This window comes from Castanea sativa, chromosome 9 (assembly GCF_040712315.1).
Source record: "Castanea sativa cultivar Marrone di Chiusa Pesio chromosome 9, ASM4071231v1".
Classification (NCBI taxonomy): Eukaryota; Viridiplantae; Streptophyta; class Magnoliopsida; order Fagales; family Fagaceae; genus Castanea; species Castanea sativa.
This window is the reverse complement of record NC_134021.1, coordinates 18,894,633-18,922,497: the sequence shown is the minus strand read 5'-3', so window position 1 is coordinate 18,922,497 and position 27,865 is coordinate 18,894,633. Positions and strand designations below refer to the sequence as shown.

Genomic DNA, 27,865 nt, shown 5'->3' with positions numbered 1-27,865 from the left:
TTATTTTGTATCTAGTTGTTAGGATCTCATTTTAAGGGAAAAATGTCCAAACACCCCCTGAACTTTGAATTAGTGGCCAAGACACCCCCTGCCAACAATATTTGTTGTGTGTTTGTTACAAGGTTTTAATTATGGTGTTATTGATGCAGTAGTGAATCAGTGTGAGTGTGTGGAGCTATAGAATAATATTCAGTTTTTACAAATCTCTCTCCAAAGCTCTCTGTTTATTTCTCAGTATTTTCCTTTAAACAGTTTCTCTCACTTTCTTTCACTTTCTTCATTGATCAATTATGAAATAGTGTTGCTTTGCTTCAATCTATATCTTTTCCAAAGATCAAAAGTTTACAATTTTTCCACCACAAGATTCACATGTAAATTAAAATAGAATAAATCGTTTTCACATTTCAGTGGAATATAATCCACTGACCTCTCTTTTCTAATTTCAGATGATCCTATGGAGTCTGGACTATTTGAATTGAGTAAATTAAGATGGAAACACCATGTTTTTTCACAACTTGTTAATGTGACAATTTTGACTAGTCTAACAAAACTCACGTAGACTATTATTTGGTGTCGACCTAAATTACTTTAATCGGGTCATCTCTATTAGAACCTCTAAGTGGGTCTTTGAAAATTTGGTGGTAGTGGTGTGGTCAGTGGTCTTTTAATTAGTTAATAATTCTAATAGCAAACATTATTTCCCAAAAGTTGCAGAAGCATGACAATTATGTTGGGTGCATGGAACCAGATGATGCCGAAAAAATCACCAGTAAGCTGCAAGCACTCCCGAATTGAAACAACACCTGCGAAAAGAAAAGAGAAGACCTAACAAAGAGCACCGGTGTAGTGCCGGCCAAAAACCCTCCAAAGGTCAAGTTAGAGTCTTTTCACAACCCTAGAATGCCAGAGTCGAGTTAATTATGCGTACCTTCATTTATGAGGGTTTTGGGGTATTTATATTGGTGTAGAGTATCATCCATGCCTTGGCCAAGAAACCCTTTCCTTTTAGGAATACACTTCCTCCAATTTTATATTCCTTATAGAGTTCTTTTCCATATAGGAGTCTTTTGATTATGGTTAAACGTGCAGCGCAAGAACTCCCTTCATTCACGCTTGTGTGGGGATCAAGCCAAGCCATATCAAACTTATCGCGAGACATAAGTTGATTCCGATTAGGAGTCCATGAAGCCTAATCAATACCAACGGAGACCAAATGCTACAACCGTCCACTACGCGTCGTTGTAGCTTTGACCCGTCGACCCTCCGTATGTCAACACCACTCCGTCGTGATTGATGAAGAAAGATCCATCTCATATTTGATCCTCTTCAGTTGCCCCTTCACTCCTTGGGTCTGTCGCTACAAACTAGACGGACTCATGGAGTGGCAGTCTTCCTTTCTCATGGCCACATATCGAGATAGACGGGCCAGAATGCTTTCCACAAACTCCTTCATGGACCTCCCTCATCACGTAGTCTGCTTCTGCGCGGCTGAGGCATCTTAAATATGGTCGAGAGAATCCTCTTTTGTATAGGACGTCTTTAATCAAGACGAACCGGGCAGCTTTAACCTTCAACTTCCTTGCGTCTTCTTTGTTATCGGGCAACTTGCCTTCCTTGAGATATGCCATTATGGGAGCCATCCAACAACACTCATTGCTTACCTCCTGCATGCTAATGTCATCTAATAATGATGAAAGCTGGACGAAGGACAATACCTGTTCAGGGATGATCATGGGTTCGGCCGAAGCCGCATTTGCGAGTCGGTCCGCTTCTTGGTTCTCCTCCCTTGGGATTTGAATCATTTTGAATTGGAGGTTATTCGTTCGACCCTTCACTTCCTCAAGATACCTTTTCATCCTTTCATTCTTGCAATCATAGCTCCCATTAATCTGATTGGCCACGATTTGAGAATCGAAGTAGACGACCGCACTCTTAGCTTCTGCCGCTATCGCAAGGTCCAGTCCCGCTACCAAGGCCTCGTATTTCGCTTCGTTGTTAGTAGTGGTGAAGCCCAGACGGATCATGCATTCGATCTTGTCTCCTTCCGGGGTGTGGAGTACAACTCCAATATCTCCAGCATGCTTATTGGAAGATCCGTCTATATGAACTCTCCATATGGGCGTCTCTTCTGCCCCTGCTCCTTTTCGGTAGTGAATTCAGCAATGAAATCTGCCAATATCTGTCCTTTCACTGCCGTTCACGGCTGATAGTGGATATCGAACTCGCTTAGCTCGATTTCCCATAGCGCCATCCGTCCAGCAGCTTCGGGACTGCTCATTGCTCTCTGTAAGGGTTTATTTGTTAGGACATTTATGGTATGCGCTTGCAAGTACGGTTTGAGCTTCTGAGCCGCGGTCACAAGAGCAAACGCGAGTTTTTCCATCTGAGGGTACCTCTCTTCTGCTCTCTTCAGTGCCCAACTTATAAAGTACACGGGCTTTTGTACCTTTCCTTCTTCTCTAATGAGAGCTGCACTGACTGTGGCTGAGGAGACGACAAGGTACAGGAACAATTCTTCCCCCAGCATAGATGGGCTAAGCAATGGCGGGGCAGAGAGATATATCTTCAACTCTTCAAATGACTTTTGGCACTCGTCTGTCCATTCGAATGACCTCTTCAGTGTGCGGAAGAATGGGAGACATTTGTCCGTCGCCCTTGATACGAACCTGTTCAAGGCTGCTATCTTCCCGGTCAAGCTTTGTACTTCCTTTACCGTCCTTGGAGGAGAGAGTTCCATAATCGCCTTTACTTTCTCTAGGTTGACTTCAATACCCCACTAGGATATCATAAATCCCAAGAATTTTCCTGCGGTTACTCCGAACGCGCATTTGTTTGGATTCAGCTTCATTTTGTACGTTTGAAGAGTATTGAAAGTCTCCTGGAGGTCCCTCAGGTGATCAAACACCTTTACGCTTTTTACCAACATATCATCTACGTAAACCTGCACGTTTCTGCCAATTTGGTGTGCGAACATCTTGTGCATCAATCTCTGATATGTGGCTCCTACGTTTTTAAGCCCGAAAGGCATTACCCTATAGCAAAAAAGCCCCTGACTCGTTACAAACGAGGTCTTCTCCTAATCAGTCTTATCCAATTTGATTTGGTTGTAGCCGGAAAAGGCATCCATGAAGCTCAAAAGTTCATGCCTTGCGGTGGAGTCTACCAGTGTGTCAATACGTGGGAATGGGTAACTATCCTTAGGGCAGGCCCTATTTAGATCTGTGAAGTCGACACACATTCTCCACTTCCCGTTGGCCTTCTTGACCATTACTACATTTGCCAACCAATCAGGGTAATACACCTCGCGTATGAAGTTTGCTTCTTGTGGCTTACGTACTTCTTCTGCTATGGCTCGGTCTCGTTCGGGGGCGAACACTCGTTTCTTCTGTCGGACAGGAGAGAAAGAGGGTGACACGTTCAACCTGTGGACTATGACTGTTGGATCTATTCCAGGCATATCCTCGTGACTCCATGCGAAAACATCTTGGTTTTCTTTGAGGAATAATGTGAGCGCCTGTCGGACTGTTTGGTTGGCCAGGGTGCCGATTCTGGTGGTTCGGCCGGGCCTAGAATCATCCAGTTGTACTTCTTCTAACTCCTCCACCGATTCTGCCACCGTCCTCTGTTCCTCGATGCTCATTGCTTGCAGGTGGTCATCTATTTCCATCATGGCGATGTAACATTCCCGTGCGACCACTTGATTTCCACGCAGCTCTCCAACTCCGTATTCGGTGGGGAATTTGAACATTAGATGGTAGGTAGAGGTGACAGCCTTCCATGCGTTGAGAGTGGGCCGTTCGAGAATGGCGTTATAAGCAGAAGAGCAATCAACCACAAGAAAAGCTACATCCTTGGTTATTTGCTGTGGGTAATCCCCCATCATCACAGACATCATGACAATGCCTAAAGGGTAGGCCATTTTCCCTCCGAAGCCAATAAGGGGTGCATTTGCTAGGATCAGTCGTTCTCTACCAATCCCCATTTGCTAGAACGCGGGGTAGTAGAGGATATCCGTTGAGCTTCCGTTGTCCACCAAAACTCGATGCATGTTATAGTCCCCTGCCCGTATGCTGACGACGAGCGCCTCGTCATGGGGTGGTGAAGGCGTTGCGCGTCTTCATCTGAAAACCCAATGTTGGGGCTATCTCGTCGTGTCACTTTTAGTGATGAACTTGTCGATTGGACGCTTTGAACTATCTGCAAGTAGGTCTTTCTGGCCTTTTTGGATGACCCTGCAGAAGTAGTGCCCCCTACAATCATCCGTATATCCCCTACAGGTGGTCTGGGTCGCTCGTTCTCCCGTCGGGGATTTTGTTCCTGGAGTTGATCCGTCCTCTCCTTCCTCACAAACCTCTGCAACCTTCCTTGCCTAATGAGGGCTTCAATTTGTTGCTTTAAGTCATAACAGTCCGTCATATCGTGGCCATGATCGCCATGAAAATGGCAGTATCTGTCTCTTGGCCTCTTGTTCGGATCTCTCTTTAGCTTGCTAGGAAACGTCAGGGTTTCTTCATCTTTGATCTGCATTAACACTTGGTCAATTGGGGCTGTGAGGGGGGTGAAGTTCGTGAATCTTCCCATAGGCGGTTTGGGTTGTCGATCTTCCCATTGTTCTCTAGTTCTAGCCATTTTTCGTCCCTTGTCTAGTTGTGTATCTTCCTGCCTTTCCCTCTTTCTGGGTTTCTCCTCTCGAGCCAGCAAGGCATCCTCTGCGTTCATATACTTCGTTGCCCTGTAAAACACTTCGGACATAGTCTTTGGGTCATTCTTGTACAGAGAAAACAGGAACTTACCCTTTCGCAGCCCGTTTGTGAACGCTGCTACGAGTATCTTGTCATCTGCCTCGTCTATTGAGAGGGCTTCCTTGTTAAAGCGGGCTATGTATGATCTTAAGGTCTCGTCTTCTCGTTGCCTAATGTTCAGCAGACACGCAGTAGACTTCTTATGCCGGTGACTCCCGATAAAATGTGATACAAACTGTGCGCCTAATTCCTTAAAAGTGCCGGTGGAATTAGGTGTCAGCCTACTGTACCAGTCCCTTGCAGGCCCTTTCAACATGGTGAGAAAAGCCCTACACATGATTTCATCCGGTACACCCTGAAGATGCATTAAGGTCTTGAAAGATTCCAAGTGATCCAATGGGTACTTGGATCCGTCGTAATTCTCCACCTGAGGCATGCGAAATTTTGGAGGAAGGGGGCATGAATTCACGAGCGCTATGAAAGGCGAATCTGTTCTATGGACTAGATCGTCCAGGTCGCTGGAGATTCATCCTCTGAGGGCGTTCATCATCACATCCATATGTTCCCTCATCTCCTGCATCTCGACTGCTATGTGAGTTGGTAAAGTGTCCATGATGGATGGTCGGTTGGTCTCCTGCCGCTCTGGTCTAGTCGGAGCGTCGCTACCCTCAGGCCCTTCTGCGTTCCTCTCCTCCGGACTAGCACCTTCCTGGTCTTCCTCTGGTGCGCTTGGGTGTGCATTCCTTTGCCACAGTTGTTCTTCCAAATCATGATTTTGCTTGGTTAGGCGCTCAACCGCCGCCACGAGTGTTTGGACTTGCCTCTCTAAAGCTGTGGTGTGCGGTTCGTCACCTTGATGGTTGGTTGTTTCCATCGATCGAGTGAGTACCATGCAACTTTTTGTCTCAGGAATAGAGCAAAGGCTAAATAATTCTTCCCTACAGACAGCGCCAACTGATGATGCCGAAAAAATCACCAGTAAGCTGTAAGCACTCCTGAATCGAAACAACACCTACAAAAAGAAAAGAGAAGACCTAGTAGAGAGCACCGGTGTGGTGCCAGCTAAAAACCCTCTGAAGGTCAAGTTAGAGTCTTTTCACAACCCTAGAATGCCAGAGTCGAGTTAATTATGCGTACCTTCATTTACGAGGGTTTTGGGGTATTTATATTGGTGTAGAGTATCATCCATGCCTTAGCCAAGAAACCCTTTCCTTTTAGGATAACACTTCCTCCGATTTTATATTCCTTATAGAGTTCTTTTCCATATATGAGTCTTTTGATTATGGTTAAACGTGTAGCGCAAGAACTCCCTTCATTCACGCTTGTGTGGGGATCAAGCCAAGCCATATCAAACTTATCGCGAGACACAAGTTGATTCCGATTAGGAGTCCATGAAGCCTAATCAATACCGACGGAGACCAAATGCTACAACCGACCACTACGCGTCCTTATAGCTTTGACCCGTCAACCCTCCGTATGTCAACACCGCTCCGTCGTGATTGATGAAGAAAGATCCGTCTCATATTTGATCCTCTTCAACGCCTAATATGGCCAGCCCACTTGCTTGCCACTCTTGTCAAAGCTCATTTATGAGTTTGTCTTCTCAAGCCCCACAAAATTTGCTTTTGGTTTAATGCAAAGTTGATGCAAGGCGTGTTGGACATGCTAAGGAGAAAAAGAAGAAAAGGAAGGGGTTGATGCTATTCGGCCTAAGGGAAGAAAGCTGAAGAAAGTTTTTGGTTGAAGCAAAGTCAAGGGAATAGAGCTGAAGAAAGATTTTGGTTAAAGCAAAGTCAAAGTAAGTAGGCTTGCATTTATGGTGATGTAATGTGAAGAGTGTGAAAGGAAGAAAAGAGGAAAAGATGAAGAAATATAAGGAAGGCCATTCGGCCATTTGAAGGTGTAGAGAAAAGAGAGAAGTCCTAGCAAGTGAGACTGAGGACTGCAGTCTTGAAGAACTGCGTGAGTGAGAGCAAGCAAAAGAGAGGAGAGAAATAGAGAGAGTAAGAGAAAATTGGAGAAATGCACAATGAGAAAGAGAGCAGTGAGTGAAAAGAAAAAGAGAGTTTCTTTTACACAAGTTGTATCTCTAAGTGTTGTAATCTCTATTTAATATAGTAAAATTATTCGGAGTTTGTCCCGTAGTTTTTTCCTGATGATGAACGAAAATCCACCAGTTGTCACGTGGTCCTCACCTTACTCGAAACAAAACCTGCACAACAACAGACAAGACCAACAAAGGGCACCGGTGTGGTGCCGGCCAAAAACCCTCCGAAGGTCAAGTTAGAGTCTGTTTACAACCCTAGAATACTAGAGTCGAGTTAATTATGCATACCTTGCTTTGTGAGGGTTTTGGGGTATTTATAGTAGCGTAGGGCCGAAATTCACGCCTTGGTCAAGAAGTTCTTTCCTTATAGGAGAGTAACTCGTGGATATTGCGTATCTCTTAGAGTTCTTTTCTTTATAGGAATCTTCTGGACTAAGACCAAACGTGTAGCGCAAGAACTTTTCTTATATGCACGTACATGGTGGACAAAACAAGCTATGGATGAAGGTTGGGTTACCCCTTCAGCTTTTGCTTCCTAAAGTCGTCAGCCTACTTATGTCTCCGGTAAGGTCGTCAGCCTACGCATATCTCCGGTAAGGTCGTCAGCTTAGGACATTCAGCTTTGACTCCGTCATCTTTTCTTCCTTCAGCCCAACGCCATTAGACATGAGGTGTAGCCACGGATGTCAAAATGAGACGTTTTATTGACCAGAGCTGACGAGCTTACTACTCCCGTCATCCTTCTTAAGGTATTGGTAACTTGTAAAATCACCCTCATCATTTCCCTTCAAGGAGAAAGGATTTCCACGTAAATCTTTGTGTTATTGTGTGGTTGTGCTTCCGCTGTACTTGTTGAAATTATTCACAGTTATATAAAATTTTTCCCAACAAATTATAGTGGTCGTAGTCCTAATACTAATAGTAATCAAATTGAAGTGAAGAGAAGACCCTTATTGCACGTTGTTGGACCCCAAGTCTCTCACACCATTCATTATGTCTTTTTTACTAGACTCATCCCTCCTGACTCCTTAGTTCAAACTTACTCGAGTTGTACTGAGCCTAAGTGTCATCCTACTTGTGTAACACGATATACAATGAAAATCCTAACCCTTTGTATTAAGTCATCCTTGACAGGCATGATTTATTTCAAGTCGGTGAGCCTCGGATAAAACGATAACTATCTAGGAAATTCTCCATTTATTTACGAGCTTAATACAATCTACTTCCTCCTTTTGAAAGGGGGAAAAAATAGCAATAAGCCAATAACATTTACACAGAGTGCCAAATGTACATGTGACTTATTGTAAGATTGAATACCCTAAGAAAATGAAAATAGATTGGGCAAATTGCTAGCACAAGGACCATATCCTCCTTTCGGTATCCAAGTCAATTGCCATTAGGGTCGGTTATTCTTTTTATTTTGGGTAGGAAACTTGACATAGAATAGTGGTTTGTCCTTTCACATTTATGGTAAAGTTCACTCATAAAATTCATAGTAAGAGGAGAAAACACTATTTTTTATTACGCTATAGTTTGAGAGTACTTACGAATTTTTCTCCAAAAAGTAAATAACTTTTTTTTATTTTTTGAGAAACAAAAGTAAAGAACTCTAAGGACTAACAACACTCCCTCACATCAACATTTATGGCATGTTTCAGGGGCGGAGCCAAGGGGGGGGCGAGAGGGGGCAGCTGCCCCCTGACCTGCCCCAGAATTTGTATATACTAGTTTTTTTTTTTTTTTTTTGAGAAGCTTATATAATAGTATAATAATAGAATTTGATGTTAGAAAGTTTAAATTGCCCCTACACATATCAGAAAACATGTTACTATAAGAGAAAAAAACAATCATCATACTAGTTTTCATCTTTTCTTAGTGGGCCATTTAAATAGTTAAATTCACTATTATAGAATTTATTTGCTTCTCACAAGGTCATAGTATATAATACAAATTACAAATTACAAACTGGTAATTTTTAGACATAAAAAAGGTCAATGATGAAAAAATTGAAATCACCTTCTTTTTGTGTATAGAGCATTAAAAAAATCTATTTTGTGTTCTTTCTATTCAGGATGTAAATCACAATATATGATTTAATTTTTTTTCTAATGGCCCACATGTATGAGATGATGTGCTAAGTTGAGGAATGTTGTGAAATTGCTGTGAATTTTTATTGTATCCTTGACATGACTTATATTTTCTTCTAATTTTTTACAGTTTCATACTCTTTCTATAAATCTTAATTTTAACTACTTAAACAAATAAAGAAACATATGCTTAATTCTACAAAAAAATTTTAAAAGAATGCAAGGCACTGAAACATTAATACAACTTTATAGGTATATTATTATATTCCTAACACTTCTACATTAATTTATTTTCTCAATTTATTTTAATTTCAACATTATGTATTTAGATTTTTTTTATTTACTATAATTTGATTATTTTTGTTTTCTTTATTTTAATGATACGAAATATATACACATGCATGTAGTTAATTGAGTTTATGAAGAAACATGATCATAATAATGAGTATCGAAGTGTCATTTAATCTTGCCCCCCCTAAGTTGAAATCCTGGCTCCGCCACTGGCATGTTTGGATGAAGGGAGGAATGAAGGGAAGTAGAAAAGAGTAGAATAGAGTTGACTAAAAATAAGCTAATTTGGTGCTAAATTTACTCTACTCCTCCTCCCTCTCTCCCAATTCAAACAGACCATTAATATACTTCACCCACCTTCAATTGCATTAAATATTATTGAACTTGTCCTTAGCCTGTACCAGATGCTAGTCACCTTGAAACACACATCCTATTAAAAAAAACTATAATCTACACTTTTTTAAGTGTCTTAAGCCAACCCACCCCCTTTACATTTTTTTTTTTTTTAAATTATTTCAAACTTGCCTTAAGGCTGAACGAACCAGATTGGTTCAACTTAAATTTGAACATTTAAATATTATCTAACTAAATTTTAAGTGTTAGCATGTATACTAAATTCAACAATAAATAATAAAACCTAAGCAATTTTTTTTAGAAGAATATACAATCTACACATAACCAAGCACGAAAACTAAATCATCATGAGAATTCATAATGTTCATTATTTTTCAATCCATTTAAAAAAGAAGAAATAAATAAATACGTTTTAAATTATTTCATGTCACCTTCCAAAAAATTGTTTAGAACCAAAATACCACCTCAATTGTCATTATTTTGTGTCAATAAAATTAATAATTTTGGATATTTTAGTAATTTAAATGCATAATTGAGTTAGATTTGAGTACTTAAAATATAAAATCCAACATTTGCAAAACCCTATTAGGTTTACAATTTTAAACCAAACCCTATTTAAAACATTTTAACAATATGGGTATTCTAGTTGGATTGGGTTAGAAACCCACTAAAGTTGAACGGTAAGTATATGGTAAAGAAAGAAGTTGAATGTTAGCCTTATAAGTGTATAGGCTACTTTAGGAGTTGGGCTTACACTTACAAAACTTTTATCTATTACTCTCGTTGTCCTTAATTACTTGACCAAAACACCCCCAAAAAAAAAAAAAAAAAAAATCCTCTAAAGGATTCCCTCCTTGGCTTTGTCTCACATGGCTAAACAGAGAGGTGTTGTTCTATAAGTGTCTAACCCATATTTTCCACAAAAAAAACAAAACAAAACAAAATTGGGAGTTGGGCTTACACTAATAAGGTTCTACTACTACTACGGATTGGGCCTATGACAACGTCATCTTTGCAGCCCAACTCAAAAAGAGAAGAATGCTATAGTCCAACGTCGCCGTTTTAGATATGTTTCAATTATCAAAGAAAGCCCGGTGAGTTCACTGCTCACACGTCCAAGGAACTTGAACTCCATGACCAGACAAGAAGAGAAATCGAATCAACGATATTGCTATTGTAGTGCATTACACAAGCACTGAAATGACAATCAATCACGACCCACAACAAGGTTTTCTCTTAACGCAAATGTTGTCTTAGCTGTATTAGTTTATGTTGTCCCAATTAAGATTTTCATATAAATAATTAATCCTTTAGATAACCCAATAAAAAAAAATTTCCTGTTTAATTTTTTTTTTTTTTTTTTTGCAGATTGCTTCGTTTGAAAGAAGAAAAGAAGAAGAGTCAGGATTTTCCTAATGATTCTGTGGATAAGTTGACTGAGAAAACAGAAATCTTGGGAGGTACACTTCAACTGAACACAACAATTGTTATGTACGTTTTCCCTTTATCTTAAACCTTTAAGCTGTATTCATTGTTTGTTCAATTGCTCTTTTACCTGCAAATGCAATGTAGGATGGGGTTCAGCAACATGATATCATCCAACATACCAAAATTAACTTTTGATTTGATTGATGATCATATAAAGTGGAAACTATTTTAGCCAGTTGCATCAAGCTTAAACTCCATTCTTGCATGCTTGCTCCTCCGAAAGCAGAGACACTAAAATAAGAGGGAAAAATTGATTGGTGGCATATTCGATCAAAACCAACAAAAAGAAAATCCTTTAAACTGTGTGAATTCTCGGCACTTGTGTTGTAGTCATTCGGAGACTTTTTTAGCTCATCTTGAGTAAAGAGAAGTAGAAACCTGTAAGTTCATATCTTCCTGCCTAAACAACAAACCAGACGCAAGTATACATTTTGTCCAGTAAGTTGGCATCATGCCTGTGTTGGTGCAAGCCGAAGTTCTCTCTTCCAGGTTGATTCTTGGGAGGATATTGATGGCAATATTTTCCTCTCTTCCGGGTTTCTTGTTGGTATATATAGTTGCAATTTTTATGATTGTTAATGATGCCTTGCATAAAGGTTGGATCTTGATGCGATGGTAAGTGCTCTCCACACAAGTGAAGTGCTGAAGGTTTGAGTGTGGGAATAAGGTTAGATCCAAAATTAGTAGTAAGGCTGCCTATCAACTACCTCCCCCAAATCAAACAATAAGGGCCTTGTGCGCTGAGTATGAACTTTTTGGGATGAAGTTTATTGAATTCCTTTATGACAGTTCTAGAATATAATTATGCTTTTCTACTTATTCGTTTGTTGAATACTACCAACGGTAGAAAAACCTCTAAATTTTCGTTTTGTGTTCGTTGGGCACTATGGATATCAGGGTTTCGGTCATTCCTGTCACTTGAAAATGCTTTGACACTTGGGAGTAGAAAACTTTCAGGATGCACAAACAACTTTCTGAGATGACATTATGAAATTGGGTCACTTTTAGTATATGCAGATGAAGTTCTCATGGTTTAGGATACAAAACATGACTTCTCTTTTTGTAATCTTTTGGGTGCTTGGTTTATCTATTCTTGAAAATTTAGTATAACGAACTGTTAGTAAGACTTCTATACATGGAAAATCATTTTGGAGTTGTTAGAATAAGTTGTTGTTGAAAAGAATTTTAAGCCAGATATATGCCTCCTGCAGCACCAAGCTTCCAAGTAGGAAACTAGCACCTAGTATCAGGGGAAGCTGCAGGTTAATGCAGCCCAGTGTGCCTCGCACCAGCAGGGTGCAGTCCAGCATGCACCACAGGAGCAGGGAAGGATGCAAGTGAATGCAGGACACAATGCATCACAGCATCACTGGAAGAACAGAGATGTAATCATGAGCAATGAAGACTTAGAAGACTTGATAGAGTCAATACCTTATCATGATCAGATTATACATTCTATTCAAGGGATGATGCTAAGTGGGCTGGAAGTTACAGGTTGATGTACACTTGTCATAATTAGGTGGATTTAGTTGTAACAGTTTTTTCCTGGAAATCAGGGGAGTTAGTTATTTGCTTTCTTTGCACACGATTGTATATAAAAGGATAGAGATAGTGAATTAGATGAGTCAGTTGTATTGTAATCTTTTCAATCAATAAATCCAGTTTCTATTTAGAGAGAGTCTTGAATTTTACATGGTATCAAAGCATAGATATTTTCTCTTCTAGAATCTTCCTATTACTTTAATTCTTTCTCTCAGCTTCAAGGTCCTTCAATGGCGTCCTCAGAGACTGATGCTCCCTCTAATTCTCACAACATGCAATCCACACACGCAAACACAAATTCCAATAGTGAATCCAATGCTCCTAATCCGTATTTTCTCAGTTCCAATGAGAATCCAGGAAATATTTTTGTCACCCAGCCACTGCTAGGGATGAGAAACTATCATTCTTGGTCCAGAGCAATGGTGCTTGCTCTCACTACCAAGAAGAAAATTGGCTTCATAAATGGAAAGCTTCCAATGCCAGATGTTGATTCACCTCTATATGAGGATTGGCAAAGCTGCAATACCATGGTTCTTTCATGGTTGATCAATTCTATGCATGTAGATGTCTCTAGCAGCATCATGTATTGTGAAACAGCAAAAGAGATGTGGCTTGACTTGAAGCACTTGTTTTCACAAGGAAATGGACCTAAGATCTACAACTTGCAGAGGGAAATTTCTCACATTTCTCATAATCAAATGACAGTGACTGAGTATTACACTAAGTTCAAGCGATTGTGGAATCAATTGCTGAATTTTGAGCCTTTTCTAGAATGTTCTTGCGGAGCAACGAAGATCTTGAGTGCTTCACATGATAAAGCTTATGTTATGATGGTTCTTGATAGGATTGAGTGAGAATTATGAGACTCTGAGAAGCCAAATCCTCATGTCAGATCCTTTTCCCTCAATGAGCAAAATCTATTCCTTGGTACTTCAGGAAAAATCTCACAAAAACATTGGTCATGGAGTTGCTGGATCTTCCCAATCTGATGCTATGGCTATGTTTACCAATTCTAAAGGAAATTCTAATTCCAATTGGAACAAAGGGAATGGTAAGAAAGAGAGAGCTTTTTGTACTCATTGCAACATGCAAGGGCATACAATTGAGAAGTGCTACAAGTTGCATGGGTATCCTCTTGGTTACAAGCCTAAAGGGAAGTCTGGTGCAAATGTTAGTGGAAATCAAGCATCTTGCAATTCTGTCAATGGTGCAAACAAAGCTTTGGTCACAGCAAGTCAGTGTTCTATCTCTAAGGCACAATGTGAGCAACTTCTAGCTTTTCTCAACTCAAGAAGTACCAATTTGGGAGCTGTTCTTGGAGATGCACTTCATGTTGCAAGTGTAAGTTCTTCTTGAACTTCTTCTTGTTGTTGTATATATCAAAAATTCAATGTGAAAGGGGAATGTGCTAAATTGTTTCAAATTCTCATTAATAAATAAAATTAGTAATCAAGGTTACAAAAAATCGGAGCTAGAAGGGGATATACCTTTAATCTTAGGGATATACTTTTAATTTTAAAATTATTATATCAAACTATGTTAAATTTCATTTTGCACCTTACAAATTTCAACTTATAAATTCATGATCTGACTAATCGCTTTTGTCTTCCGGTAATTACAAAGCCTACTACCTACCAAAATAATGTCATAAGTAAACATGATACTCAAGTTCTCTCTTTTCCTTAGTTTTGATGATTCCACTCATATCCTAAAGATAGGTCTCAAATGAATTGCATATGTTGGTCAATGCTTGATTTGAGTCATAATATCAGCTCTAAGTACTAAATTGTCTGGACCATGTTTTGTTGTGGTAGATGAATATGTCATATGTAATAGTTGCAATAGTCCAAATACCTCTAAAGAAAAAAAGAGAGAGAGAGAGAGAAAAAAAAAAAAAAAAAAAAAAAAAAACCCCTTATTCAGGAAATTTGTCTCAAAAAGCCTCCCCCCATGAAAAGTACGCTTTTTATAAGACAAAATTTGGGTATTCATGTTTTAATCAAATGGTCCAAGTAGACCCTAGATGTATTAGATAGTTAAGATCAAAATTTAAAATTTTCAATAGGTTTTAAATCACAATGCCCCCTCTCCCAATAAACTGGTTACACACACACACACACACGCACACACACAATTTTAGTTATTTTTTAAAACATTTTAGCTTGCAGTGGGAGAGATATGACAAATTAATTTTTTATTAGTTATAATAAGACTATTGGATCATGGGTGGATAACCAAGGGCTAAGATATTTATAATTGTTCTGCATTAACAAAATTTACATTATTTAATTATTTCAGAAATGTTACAGTGAAATGTGTGTTATTGAAATATTTTGTTCCACATAGGTAAACTAGAACGGTTATTAGGGAACAAATTTAAAACTTTGCTCACATTGCAGACATTTATTCTCATTTAGATAAAGGGTTTTACTGCTAAATGTTGATGCTCCTTTGTTTTGTTATTGGGTTTTTCTTATAGGCCTGGAGTGCAATGGTAGCTACTAACAACCACTAGTTGTCTAGAGTAAAGAGTTTCAAACTTGCTCGCTAAAAAAACCCGGTCTAAAAAGGGCCACCATTAGGCTGTTGACATGTGACTTCATGAGAAAATGGACCTCCATGACCATCAAATGCTAGGGAGGCATGGGGATCTGTCTTTGACTTATAAGGTACGAATGGTTCCTCATTGATGTGCACTTCACCAATACCCTCGTCACTCTCCTCTATATTCCCCTGTAGCGTTAAAGAAAACTCAAGGTTCGACAACACATCATCCATAAATGGCCTGTCGATGCGTTGATTAGCTACACACATCATTGCAATCTCAGCAAACCGCTTGAAGCATTCAGGTGCAATCTTCCCCTTTAGATAAGGATCAATTATCTGATCTAGAATACCTTTCTCATGGCACTGTGCAGCCTACTCTGCTAAACTCACTTGCTCCTCTGGAAGTGTTGTGTCCAATACTGGCCGAGCACACAAGATCTCAAAAAGAATGACCCCAAATGAGTAAACATCAAATTTTGTAGTTAGTTGTTGTAGCAAGAAGTACTCTAGATCCAAATATCCAAACTACCTTTAACAACTGCAGTTACTTGTGTCTTATGACTCTTATCCAAAGTAGGATACATTTTTGACAAGCCAAAATCAGAAAACTTGGCAACCCACTTCTCATCCAAGAGAATGTTAGTTGTCTTAACATCTCGGTGGATAATAGTGTGCTTGGTAATAGTGTGGAGATAGTGTAAACCGCAAGCAGCTCCAATGCATATCTTAAGCCTTCGCTTCCAGGGCAATGGCGGTTTTTGTGTCTTGTATAGATGCTCACGCAACGTTCCATGAGCCATGTAGACATAAACAAGAATCATTTCACACTTTTCTTCACAATAGCCAATAAATGAAACAAGGAGGAGATGACAAAGTTTTGAAAGCATTTCAATCTCAGTTTGAAACCCAAGTACTGCTTGCCCAGAGAGTGGGTTTCCACGCTTGATTGCTACTTTGGTTGCTCCATTGTCAATCTCTCCCTTGTAAACTTTACCAAAACCTCCAACCCCAAGGAGTTGAGCCTCTTCAAAGTTCTTAGGTAGAGTTTGGATAGTGCATCTAGCGTTCAACGTTGTGCGTCCAGCGTTTTTTGGTGGGTCCCGTGCACTGTTCATGGGACTCGAAAGTACTTTTTTTTTTCTTCAGAAAAATAACTTTAAAATTGGGTCCTACGGTACTATTTACAGATTTAAAAATTATTTTGCTACAATATTTTTAGTTTTCAGCAATGGGTATTCAAACACTCTTAGTAGCAGTGCTGATCTTAGTAAATGAGAAGTGGCGACAATGGTTCTTGGTAAATCCTCCTTGATGTTCTTTGTGCCACCAAGAAAGAACTACCCTTGCACTCAAATATTTTCCATGCCGGTGACAGGAAGAAACAATAAGAAAGAAACCCAGAACAAGTGCTAAGACAATTCCACCACCAACACATCCAATGATAATCGCTTTTTGATTCTTTGTTTTACTACCATCAGATGATGATCTAGCCCTTGTTAGATCAATCACATCTTGTTTAGGAGCAGGAATGGCCCAGCAAGATTACCATTTGTACCATTAACTTTTAATATCTCTACTCCACTCAAGGTCACATCGTAATAATCAGGCTTACCACATGGGCTTCCATTTGGAACAAGAACCATGTACTCCTTATACCCCGCAATCCCATCTTGCTCACCTGCCCAGGCAATAACATCTGCCCTTGGTCAGCAGTTTGATTGTAAAGGAAGATATCAAACACTCTTTAATTAATCTTGGTTATATTTTCCTGAATTTCACAGAAATGAAGCCTAACAAGGTAAGAGAATCTGAAATCAACTGAGAAAATTCAAGTCAAATTGTAATTGAGATTGATTTGAGGATTTGGCCCCATTGACCTAGCAGCGCCGTAGACATCAACTGGTGCAACAAAAGTAGGCATGCCCATAGGATACTGGATTGTCATGTTATCAGCAGAATATGCAACCCCAAAGGAAGCCCCATAGAGGTTTGGCAAGTTATCAGCCCAGGACCTATAAAGATCCGTATCATGGGAGGGTGGAATATCATTTCCACCCACTTTCAACCGATAAACATTCTCAAGTGCAGTGGAGTTATCAATGTAGAAAGGAGTATTTTGACCCACAATCATCAAAGTTCCAACTGCGGAACTATAAATATCAGGCATTGACACAATCTCAATGCCATTCACAAATGCATACGTCCTTGGAGCTTTATTGGATGGGATGAAACTTATATCCAATGTTGCACCCTCATCATTGATTGAATACTCCTTCACAAGAAATGCAAAATTCAATGCTTCCGGAGTTTGTGCAGCATTGAAGTTGTTAAATAGAGTATAAGGCCCAACTGTGACAGAGAAAACACCATTAGATGCATTTAAGCCCGCATAGGAAGCTGCATAAAAGTAAAGACAGACAAATTTATGACCAGCAACAACCAGAATACCATATGTGAAATTCGAGGGAAAAGCCCGAGCATTCATATAAGGGACTGAAGGGTACTGAATAGCAACTTGGGATGTGATGGATTTCTCATTTGCTGACAGATACTTAGACCCAATATACGTGGTCCATTGTCGACCATCAGTATCGGTACCTATAGGACCCCCACAACTTAGGAGGATTTTCTCAGTTGGTAAATAATTGGCAGCCAGAGTTGCATGAAATGTAAAGGCCAAGTAAAGAATAATGGGTATAGGTATAGACACAAAACCAAGATTATCAGTGTTCCTCATTGACTCAAAGTTCAAAATATTCACCAATTGGTTGAGGTTTTATAAACCAAAAAATGGATATTTAATGATTTGAAAAAATCTTGAAGCACTCACCAAATCACTCAGAGCCAAGAAAATGCAAATGATTAAAGACGTTGAGCTCCAAATGTCGGAGTTGAACAACTATTACTACAAAATCTGAGTTATAAAAACGAGAAGCCGAAACAAAGTAGAGCTTGCTTTTCTATAATCTACCTTATCTCTTTTATAGTCCAACTTAATTCTTACATTTACCGTCTACTTTGGATTAATGCAAAATGTGGTACTGTGTTTGCAACTTTGCCTACTTTCCATTGCTAGGAGCTGGCAGTGGACGACAAATTCAACGAGGAAGTGATTTGTTACAGAAATGCGTTAAAAGGAAAATCAGTCACATTTTTTCCCTCGGTTGCATTCTTTTTGGTTAGAGTCCACTGACCCCTCATGGATTCTCTTGCTAATTTCAGATGATTCTACGGACTATTTGAATTGAGTAAAGATAAATACACCAATTTTTTCACAACTTGTTAATGTGGCAATTGTGATTGGGCTAACATTTAACAAAACTCACATAGACCATTATTGTCGCCACATATATTATGCACTAATCACAACAAGATCATATAAATAGTAGTAAAAAAAATTTGGTGTCAGACCTAAATTACTTTAATTGGGTCATCTCTATTAGAACCTTAAGTGGGTCTCAGCTGATTTCTGAGATGAACACATTACATAGGTGAGTGTAGGCGTGTAGCTGTCCCTGAAAATTTGGTGGTATTGGTCTTAATTAGTTAATAATTCTAATAGTGAACATTATTTCCCAGAAGTTGCAGAAGCATGACAATTACAGTGGTCGAGTCCTAAACTCCTAATAGTAATCAAAGTGAAGTGAAGACCCTTTCCTTTCCTGGATGCCACTATAAACGCCTCTCTCACGTCTTTACACTCGTACGGAAATCAAAATGACCTTACTCTATATGCATTCCAAAAACAGACCAGTCAGATTGGTTACATTCAACAATTTTCCCAGGTACACTATTCACTAGCATGTTGTTGGACCCCAAGTCTCTCACACCAAGCATAATGTCTTTCTGACTAGACTCGTCCCTCCTCATCACTTTTGAATTCAAACTTACTTCACTTGTATTTATACTACCTGGATTTCATTGATTCTTAGTCCAGATTTACAATCACTAGGTGTTGCACTGTCATTTTGTTTGTGTAACACCTAATAGATCATGAAAATCCTAACCCTTTGTATTAATTCATCCTTGACAGGCATGCTTCTTTTTTACTAGTCGGTAAACCTTGGATAATAAGATACTAATATCTAGGAAATTCTCCATTTATTTACGAGCTTAATGAAATCAGCTTCCTCCTTTTTTTTTTTTTTTTTTTTGATAGTCAAACTCAAGAACATTTCATTAAATTGGGCAACTACCCAAACATTTTACATCAAATGCAGTTTGAAGCTCAATAACAGGGGGGTATCCTCCACCCAAATAATACATTCAGATATAAACTTGGCATTTATTGCCATCAAATGTGCGGCTTGGTTACAGTTTCTACGAACATGGGTTGATTTCCACGCAGAGAAACTTGAGGCCCAAAGTTGAGCACCTGCAATAATGTGTTGAATTGATCTTGGAGGAGAGGTATGGCCTGAAAGGGCTGCCATGACCGTCAGAGCATCTCCCTCAATAATGATGTGTCTGAGGCCGAGGTCTTTGGCCAACAATACCCCCTCTTCCACAGCCTTTGCTTCCACTTCTAATGCATCCAAGGGTTGGTCCAACTTTTTGCTCATAGCTCCCATGATCTGGCCCTTATCATTTCTGATCACAACACCAATGCCACAGCTGTTGAGCTCCTTAAAAACTGCTCCGTCGACATTAACCTTGTACCAACCAAATGTTGGGGGGGGTCCAGTAAGAACTCTTGGGAATGGTTTCCTGCCTTGTAGAGGAGTTTAAAGTACAGAATTCCTCTACAAGATTTTCTGCCTCCCTTGCAATAGCCTTTGATTCTTTGCACCTGCCCTCAAATTTGACTAAGTTCCTATTTTTCCAGATACACCAAGCCGTGGTAGCAAAACAATCCCAATCCAGCTCACTTCGGACATCCCTCAACCTCCATACCACATCAATAAAGTCACGCTGGGGGTTCTGAAATCTTGGGAGCTTGAGCCTAGTTTCCTTCCACACGTCCACCGCAAATTTGCAATCCCATAGAATATGATCCGAAGACTCAGATTTTCCACACAACGCACATTTATCCTCAATGGCCATTTTCCTAATTTTGAGGTTGTAGTTTGTAGGGAGGATGTTTTTACATGCCCTCCACAAAAAATGTTTGACTCTGTTTTGACACTGCATACCCCAAATGGACCTCCACAGCTCTCTCGACTTCCCACTGTTTGATGCACATCCCCTGTTAGCTTTGTGATTGCCTTCCATCAACCACTTGCGAGCAACATGATAAGCACTTCTCACCGTGAAGTGTCCGATCTGAGTCCAAGCCCAAATCTGCATGTCCTTCGGGAGGTAAGGGCTGATTGGGATGCTTAGAATCGCCTCTATGTCATGAGGGAGGAAAATTCTCTTCACCGTGGTGATGTCCCAGCCACCTATATTAGGGTTAATTAAGCTAGCAACCAACTCATAAGTAGTATTAGGGGGGCGAGGACTGACAATTTCGAAGGAATCGGGGGTTGGAGTCCACTTATCAGTCCAGATATTAACCTTTTTGCCATTTCCAATGTTCTAGCGCATACCTTTGCCTATCACCTCCCTTGCTGCCATCAGACTCCTCTAGGTGTATGACGGTTTGTGCCCCAGCTGAGCTTCCATAAAGTTGCTGTCTACAAAGTATTTAGCTCGAAGAACTTTATGGCTGAGAGAGTTTGGGTTTGTAATGATTCGCTAACCTTGTTTTGCTAACAATGCTAGATTAAAGGCCTTAAAGGTCCTTAAACCCCATTCCCCCCTCTGCTTTTGAAGTACACAACTTTTCCTAAGCAATCCATGCCATTTTTTTTTTCTTTATCTCTCTGACCCCACCAAAAACCACTTACCATGGCATTTATTTCTTTGCACAGAGAATCCGGAATCCAGAAACAACTCATGGTGTAAGTGGGAGTTGCTTGAGCAACAACCTTAATAAGGATTTCCCGCCTCGCTGTAGACAGGAGCTTTCCTTTCCACCCGCTATTTTTCGGCCCACTTGATCTTTTATTTTGTTAAAAGCTTTTCTTCGTCCTTTCCTTATCAAAGGAGTCAGCCCTAAGTACCTCTCGTGCTGCTGAATAATCTGTGCCCCAAACATTCCTTTTATTGCTTCCCTCGTTTCACTACCGGTGTTTTTATTGAAAAAGAGGGAAGTCTTATCTTTGTTGAGTTTCTGTCCTGAGTTCTTCTCATAATCCTCCAAAACTTGAATTACTTTAGCCCCCTCCTCCTCCGTAGCATTGCAGAAAATGATACAATCATCTACAAACAGTAGGTGAGAAATCCGAGGGGCCCTCCGACACACTAAAATACCCCGAATTCTGCCCTCACTCTCTTCCCTTCTAAACATCGCCGACAAAGCTTCTGCACAAAGAAGGAAAAGATAGGGGAAATCGAATCCCCTTGTCTAATGCCCCTTGAGGGTATTATTGTGCCCTGTGGCTCGCTGTTGATAAGGACTGAGTAGGACACTGTTGTCACGCACATCATCATCAAAGAAATCCATTTCTCATGGAAGCCCATTTTCCGCATCATCCCTTCTAAATAGGGCCATTCTACCCAGTCGTAAGCCTTGCTCATGTCCAGTTTAATGGCCATTAACCCCTTTTTTCCTTTCCTTTTCTAGTCAATGCAGTGCATAGTTTCGAATGCAACTAGGACATTGTCGGTAATCTGCCTGCCTGGCACAAAAGCACTCTGGGATTCGTTGATTACTTCCGAGAGGATCTTTTTCAACCTATTAGCCAGTACTTTTGAAACAATTTTATATACCACAATGCAGAGACTAATGAGTCTATACTCAGTTATTTTTTTAAGGCATTTCACTTTTGGGATCAGACAAATATAGGTGTCATTTTGGCCACTAGGCATGATGCCTGTTTTGAGGATCTAGATAACACAGTTAATTACACTAGGACCAACCACATCCCAATATTTCTGAAAAAAGATGGGAGACATACTGTCCGGGCCGGGTGATTTTGTGGGGTGCATTTTCTTTAGAGCGCTCCACACCTCATCCTCCTTGAACTCTTTGAGAAATAATTCATTCATCTCCTTGGATACTTGCTTGTTCACTGCACCTAGGCTGGCCTCAAAATCCTTAGGATGGTAAGAGCTAAAAATATTCGAAAAGTATGTTAGAATTATCCTTTCGACATCCTCTTGCTTATCCTTCCACCTATCCTCATCATCCCTCAACCCCCCAATCCTTTTTTTTTTTTTTTTTTGTCTCTGATTGGTCATTGCATGAAAAAATTTGTATTGCGGTCGCCGCTTTTAATCCAGAGTGCTCTCGACCTTTGCTTCCACATGATTTCCTCCCTGATGAGAGCCTCGTTAATTTCCCCCTTAAGTGCTTTGATTTCCTCTGCTATTTCATGGAGCTGATTTAAGGATTCCAATTGTTGGAGGCGCCTTTGTTTCAATTTCAGCTGACTATTAATATTACCAAAGACCCTTCAGTTCCAATTTTGGAGCTGATCTTGGCATTGCTTTATACGATCTTGAAGCTGAAACTCTGGATTCCCGTTCAACGGATCCCAAGCTGATTCTATCACCTCTTTACACCTCTCGTCCACATAGCCTCGAAGAAGAACATTTTTTTCATTGGTCTTGAAGGCTTCCTTTTCCTCAACACAAGGGACAACAAGCAATGGTCCGAAGTTGACATTGATCTGTGAAAGACCTTGGCATCGAGATATAACTCCCTCCACCTCTCATTAGCTACCATCCGATCAAGTCAAACAAGGGTTCGATGCTCCCCACCACAACCATTGCACCACGTGTACCGCTACCCCACAAAACCCAGATTGGTGAGCCCGCACTCATGGAGACAGTCCCTAAAACCATCTACTTGCCTAACATCACGCTCCAGCCAGCCTAATTTTTCATCCAAGTGGGTGATTTCATTGAAGTCCCCAAACACAATCCAAGGTAAATCACACTGCTTTCTGAGTGTGGCGAGAAGTTTCCAGGAAGTATGTCTCATACCTGTGTCGAGGTGGTCGTAGAATCCCATAGCTCACCAAGGATCTCTTTCTTCTCCCTCATAGACCACGACATCTATATGTGAGTGGGAGCAGATCTTAAACTCCACTTTCGTTCCTTCTCTCCACAGCAGAGCCAAGCTGCCGCTTCGACCATCGCATGGAACAATAATTCCTTGGGTCAGATCAAACTTACATTTGAGCCCTTTCATGTGACTTGTACTCGCCTTTGTCTCCGCTAGGAAGACAAGGGTCGGATCGGTTGCCTTCACCTCCTCGATGAGGGTACGAACCGCTGGGGTTGATCCCAATCCCTGGCAGTTCCAAGCGAGAACACTCATTAAGCTCAGCGGTGCTGCCTCGCAGCCACCACCTCTCTGCCATCCGATGAATTTTCCCTATTTGGGGTTTTTAAGACTTGAGTCTTCCCCTTTCTGCACTTCAGATCGATGATATTTGTATCTAGTTCATCAATCGGGGTTAGGCCTTTCCTTTTAAGATTAATCAGGCTCGCTTCTGCTACTATTCCCTTTTCTTTGCCTGGCCTTTCAATCCTCTTCCAGTGGCTGCTGCTTGGGATCAGCTTTACAGCAACCTAGCCCAATTCCTTGTCATAACACATTGCCATCGGGCCTACCTCATCACAGCCCATATTTTTACTTCCATTATTTTTCAGTTTTGGCACCAACTCAAAGTCAAACCTCGAACTTTCCTCCTGTTGGGTCACTTTCTCCCAAAGCATAGCATCACCTTTCTCATTCGAGCATTGCACCATGTCAGCTCCTTTCTTTCCCGAATCAATCATACTACTTTCTGGGACTTTCTTGTACAAATCAACCTTTCCATTCCCTTGATAATTCTCTAATTCACCTTCTAACTTGTCTGATTCCCCTGTCTTCTTCTTAGTGATGCTATCTCCCATGCGCTCTAGGTTTGACCTAGACTTCGCTCCAACTATCAAGGTCCTAGGCACCGCGTGGGCTACCTTCGTCGTCCACACCCCTCTGTTAGAATCCGTTGCCCTCTGTTTTCCAGCCCCTCCCGATCCCTCCGGTTTGTGGAGTCCCCGCCAGAGCTCCTTACTAGTTCAGCTTTAAGCCAAGGCCCGTATTGGAGGTCTTTAATGGCTGGGGTGACACCATCCTCCTTTTTCTCTGGACAATCCTTCAATCCATGGTCTAGCATGCCACAACAGTAGCAAAAGTTAGGCAGCCGATCATACTTGAAATTGACCCACCTTGTCGAGCCCTCCTCGATGGAGATTTTCTTTCCCCTAATGAACTTCCTTGTGACATCTATTTTTACTCAGACCCGGAGATATTTACTCCACTGAACACCGATTCCATGACATCCACGTCAAGGACCTCGCCAAGACATGCTCCAATAATCGCACCAGTCTTCCTTGTTCTGCTTTTGAGTGGCAAGTTATGAATCTGAACCCAAAATGGAGACCATTTCAATACCAATTCTTTAGGAACCTTGTCACCTTCGAATTCCTGGAAGAGCACCAAGTTTTTCTCGTAATTCCACGGACACATATCCAGAACTTTCCTTTTGTCCCTCTCATCTTCAAATTCCACTAGGAACAGCTCATCCTCTATCTTTGAGAACACCACCTTTCTATTTGGTTCCAGAGCATTCTCAAGTTCTTCCTTAGCTCGTCCAGAATAATGCATCTACAAGAAAGCACTCTCATGACCAGGTAGTATTTGCCTCTTTCTAATGTGCCTTAGTACAGCTATTTCCTAGATTTAGACTCTTATCTTCCTCCTCAGTGAACGTTAGCTTTTGCCATAAAGCTTCTAGTTCCTCTGCCATTGGTACTAGAACAAATAGGAAGAAAGGAGACAGCAAGCCCGGATAGGTCTCACCAAAGGGAGACTACGAAAACTCTCGCAAGTGAAAGACTGCGAGACTCAAACTGCTTCTACGTGCCCTTGGGCCCGAGAGCACTACCCACAACAGCTTCCTCCTTTTGAAAAGGGGTAAAAAATAGCAATAAGCCAATAACATTTACACCATGTGTCAAATGGACATGTTACTTACTAAAAGATTGAATACCCAAAGTAAAAGAACAAAGTTGCACAAAATGCAATGAAAGGATAAATGCATAAGTGACATTTCAAGGTAAGAGCATTCTCATCAAGAATGCTAAATATTTTAGCATTTACCCCTTCAAAATCCTATTTTATCAATTTTAACATACCATTTTACAATTCACCAAACATTAAACATTCTTTTTTTTTTTCAACTTCATTTAAATAATATTATTTTTATTTTACCACTTTCTCTCTCTTTCCACCACTTTCTTCTCAACGGCTAGCCACTGTTTACCACCACCACCATAAACCATCAACATTCAACAGAAAACCCAAACCCTATTGCCACCACAATCAGCATCCATCCAAAAATCAACCCCATAGCCAAAAAAAAAAAAAAAAAAAACAACAACAACAACAAAAACTAAACTAAACTAAACTTGAGAGAAAGAAGTCTCACCGTGAGAGGAAGAGAGGGAGGCGGAGGATAGAGCGGCAAACAAAACCCACAAACCCAAGACCCACGGCAGCCATGACAAGCAAAACCCATTAAACCCAAGACCCACGCCTTAGCCACAGCAATCCACCTCAATCACCACCCACCCACCTCGTTCTCAACCCCAACCAAAACCCACCACCCCGATTTCAACCCTAGCCAAAACCCACCACCTCGATCTTAACCCCAGTCAATTCAATGATCCACGAACGCAGACCCACGAACCCAAACCCATTAACCCAGACCCACAAACCCAGACCCATGAACTCAGACCCACAAACCCAGACCCACAAAATTGCCATAGCACAATTATCGACAAAGCACACTCATTGGTGAACCACATCGGCGAACCACATACAGAGAGGAGAGAAGAGAGAAGAAAGAAGTGGAGAGAGGAAAGATAAAGATATAAGAGAGAGAGCCTGAGGTGAATAAAAAAAAATTATTTTACAATTGTAGCTACAGTGCAGTCTTAAATATGAGATTGCATTGTAGCTTGAATCTTAAAAATTTAGGATTTAGCAGTTTTAATGGAGTGATGCTTTTATCTCGAAAATACTAAAAAAATAGCATTTCTAGCATTTGAGAGGTTTAATGTGAATGCACTAAACATAATTAAATTAGAGAAAATTTAACAATGCCTTAAGAACATTAGTTTATGAAATTTTTTTTTTTAAATTATAAGAAAAGAAATAAGCAATTTTTTTTTTTGAAGCTTTTTATATTTTCCTTAAAAGTTATATCAAATTTTTTCTAAAATGGTCCATTAACAAATGATCTAAGGGCATTTGTTAACCAGATTCATTAATTTATCATCTTAAACATAACGGAAAAATTAGTCACAGTCCCATATGTTGCATGGGAATAAATAATTATTTTGTATTGTAATATAATGTATAATTTTTTCTCTAAATTTTTTTGAAGATAATTTGTTTTCTCTAAAAATTAAACAATTTCTATTTGGTCCAATTAGGTCTACTTTTGTCCAATTTGGTCCACTTGGTCAATTTCGATCCCCTTTTAGTCCATTTTAGACTAATTGGGCCTTAAATTGATTCTTTTTGTTGGGTTTCTTTTTACGTTTAGCTCAAAAATTCTTTTTTTTTTTCTCTCTCTTAATTTTTGGGTTGAAAAGTATGAAATTTTATTATATTGTGGCTAAACTCTTTAGTTTTGAGTTAAAAAAATACAAGGAAAATAATCAAATAGACATTAGAAATTAAAAATATGAGCCCTAAAAATGCAATAAAAATGATAAATACTCAAAAGTCTTATTCGGTCCACATTGGTTCTATTTGGTCCATTCTGGCCTCTTTGGTCCAATTTGCTCTTACTCGGTCCTATTTAGTCCATTTTGTCCACTAAATTTCTATTTGGTCCAATTTGTTTCATTCGGTCTTATTCAGTCCACGTTGGTCCATTCGGTCCACATTGGTCCTATTCTGTCCTATTCGGTCCATTTAGTTCACTTTAGTCACATTCAGTCCATTTTGTCTACTTTGGTTCTATTTGGTTCATTCTATCTACTTTGATCCACTTAAGTCCTATTTGGGAAATTCAGTCCACTTTGGTTCACTTTCGTCCTATTTAATTCACATTGTTTTTATTCAGTCCACATTGGTCCTATTTGGTCTACTTCAGTCCAGTCTGTTCACTTTAATCTTATTCAGTCCATTTGTCCACATCAGTCCTATTTGGTCCATTTGGTACACCTTGTTCCTATTCGGTTCATTTGGTCCTATTGTACCATTTGGTCCACTTTGTTCCATTTGGTTCACTTCGGTTCATTTTTGTCCACTTCGATCTATTTTCGGGCACTTACATAATGAGAAAACAACATGTTTGGGTTGAAAGCACCTAATCTAAATCCAAATTTATTATATATATATATATATATATATATATATATATATATATATGTATATATAAATCTCAAACTTGTAACATCAAAAATCTTAAGCATAATATTTATTATTGCTATGCTTTTGTTAAGGCACATTAATATAACATTTCAATTCACTTCGATACGACTAAATTTAAGTGAAAATCTTTCTAAATGTAAAGACTAAAAATATACAAATGTAACATAGAGCTGCAAGAAAGAATAAAAAATCAAGAGAAAGAGAATAACCCATTTTTCAAGAGAGAATAATAAGAAATTTATAGAAAATAATATGAGAAGAAAAAGTGTAAAAATAAAAAATATAGTAATAAATATTAAATTAACCAAGTCATGTTATGTAATAATAAAATAACATTATATTA

General features: G+C 39.7%; 1 protein-coding gene, 1 long non-coding RNA gene and 1 pseudogene across 3 annotated transcripts; 2 read left to right on the top strand and 1 right to left on the bottom strand.

The window, feature by feature from the left end:
* Positions 1-10,614: 10,614 nt before the first annotated feature.
* On the top strand, positions 10,615-12,680 carry LOC142611086 (uncharacterized). Of its 2 annotated transcripts, none has more exons than XR_012839950.1 (3): positions 10,615-10,749; positions 10,890-10,981; positions 12,221-12,680. It is a non-coding gene; the product is annotated as an uncharacterized LOC142611086 (long non-coding RNA). The 2 variants fall into 2 exon arrangements; XR_012839949.1 differs by having other exon boundaries at positions 10,890-11,012.
* Positions 12,681-12,781: 101 nt separating this feature from the next.
* Positions 12,782-13,907, top strand: LOC142608871 (uncharacterized). Its single transcript, XM_075780530.1, has 2 exons — positions 12,782-13,384; positions 13,488-13,907. The coding sequence occupies exons 1-2, from the start codon at positions 12,782-12,784 to the stop codon at positions 13,905-13,907; spliced, it is 1,023 nt and encodes a 340-aa protein (XP_075636645.1).
* A 984-nt stretch (positions 13,908-14,891) lies between these two features.
* LOC142611207 (receptor-like protein kinase FERONIA) lies at positions 14,892-17,835 on the bottom strand (annotated as a pseudogene).
* Between the last annotated feature and the right edge of the window lie 10,030 nt (positions 17,836-27,865).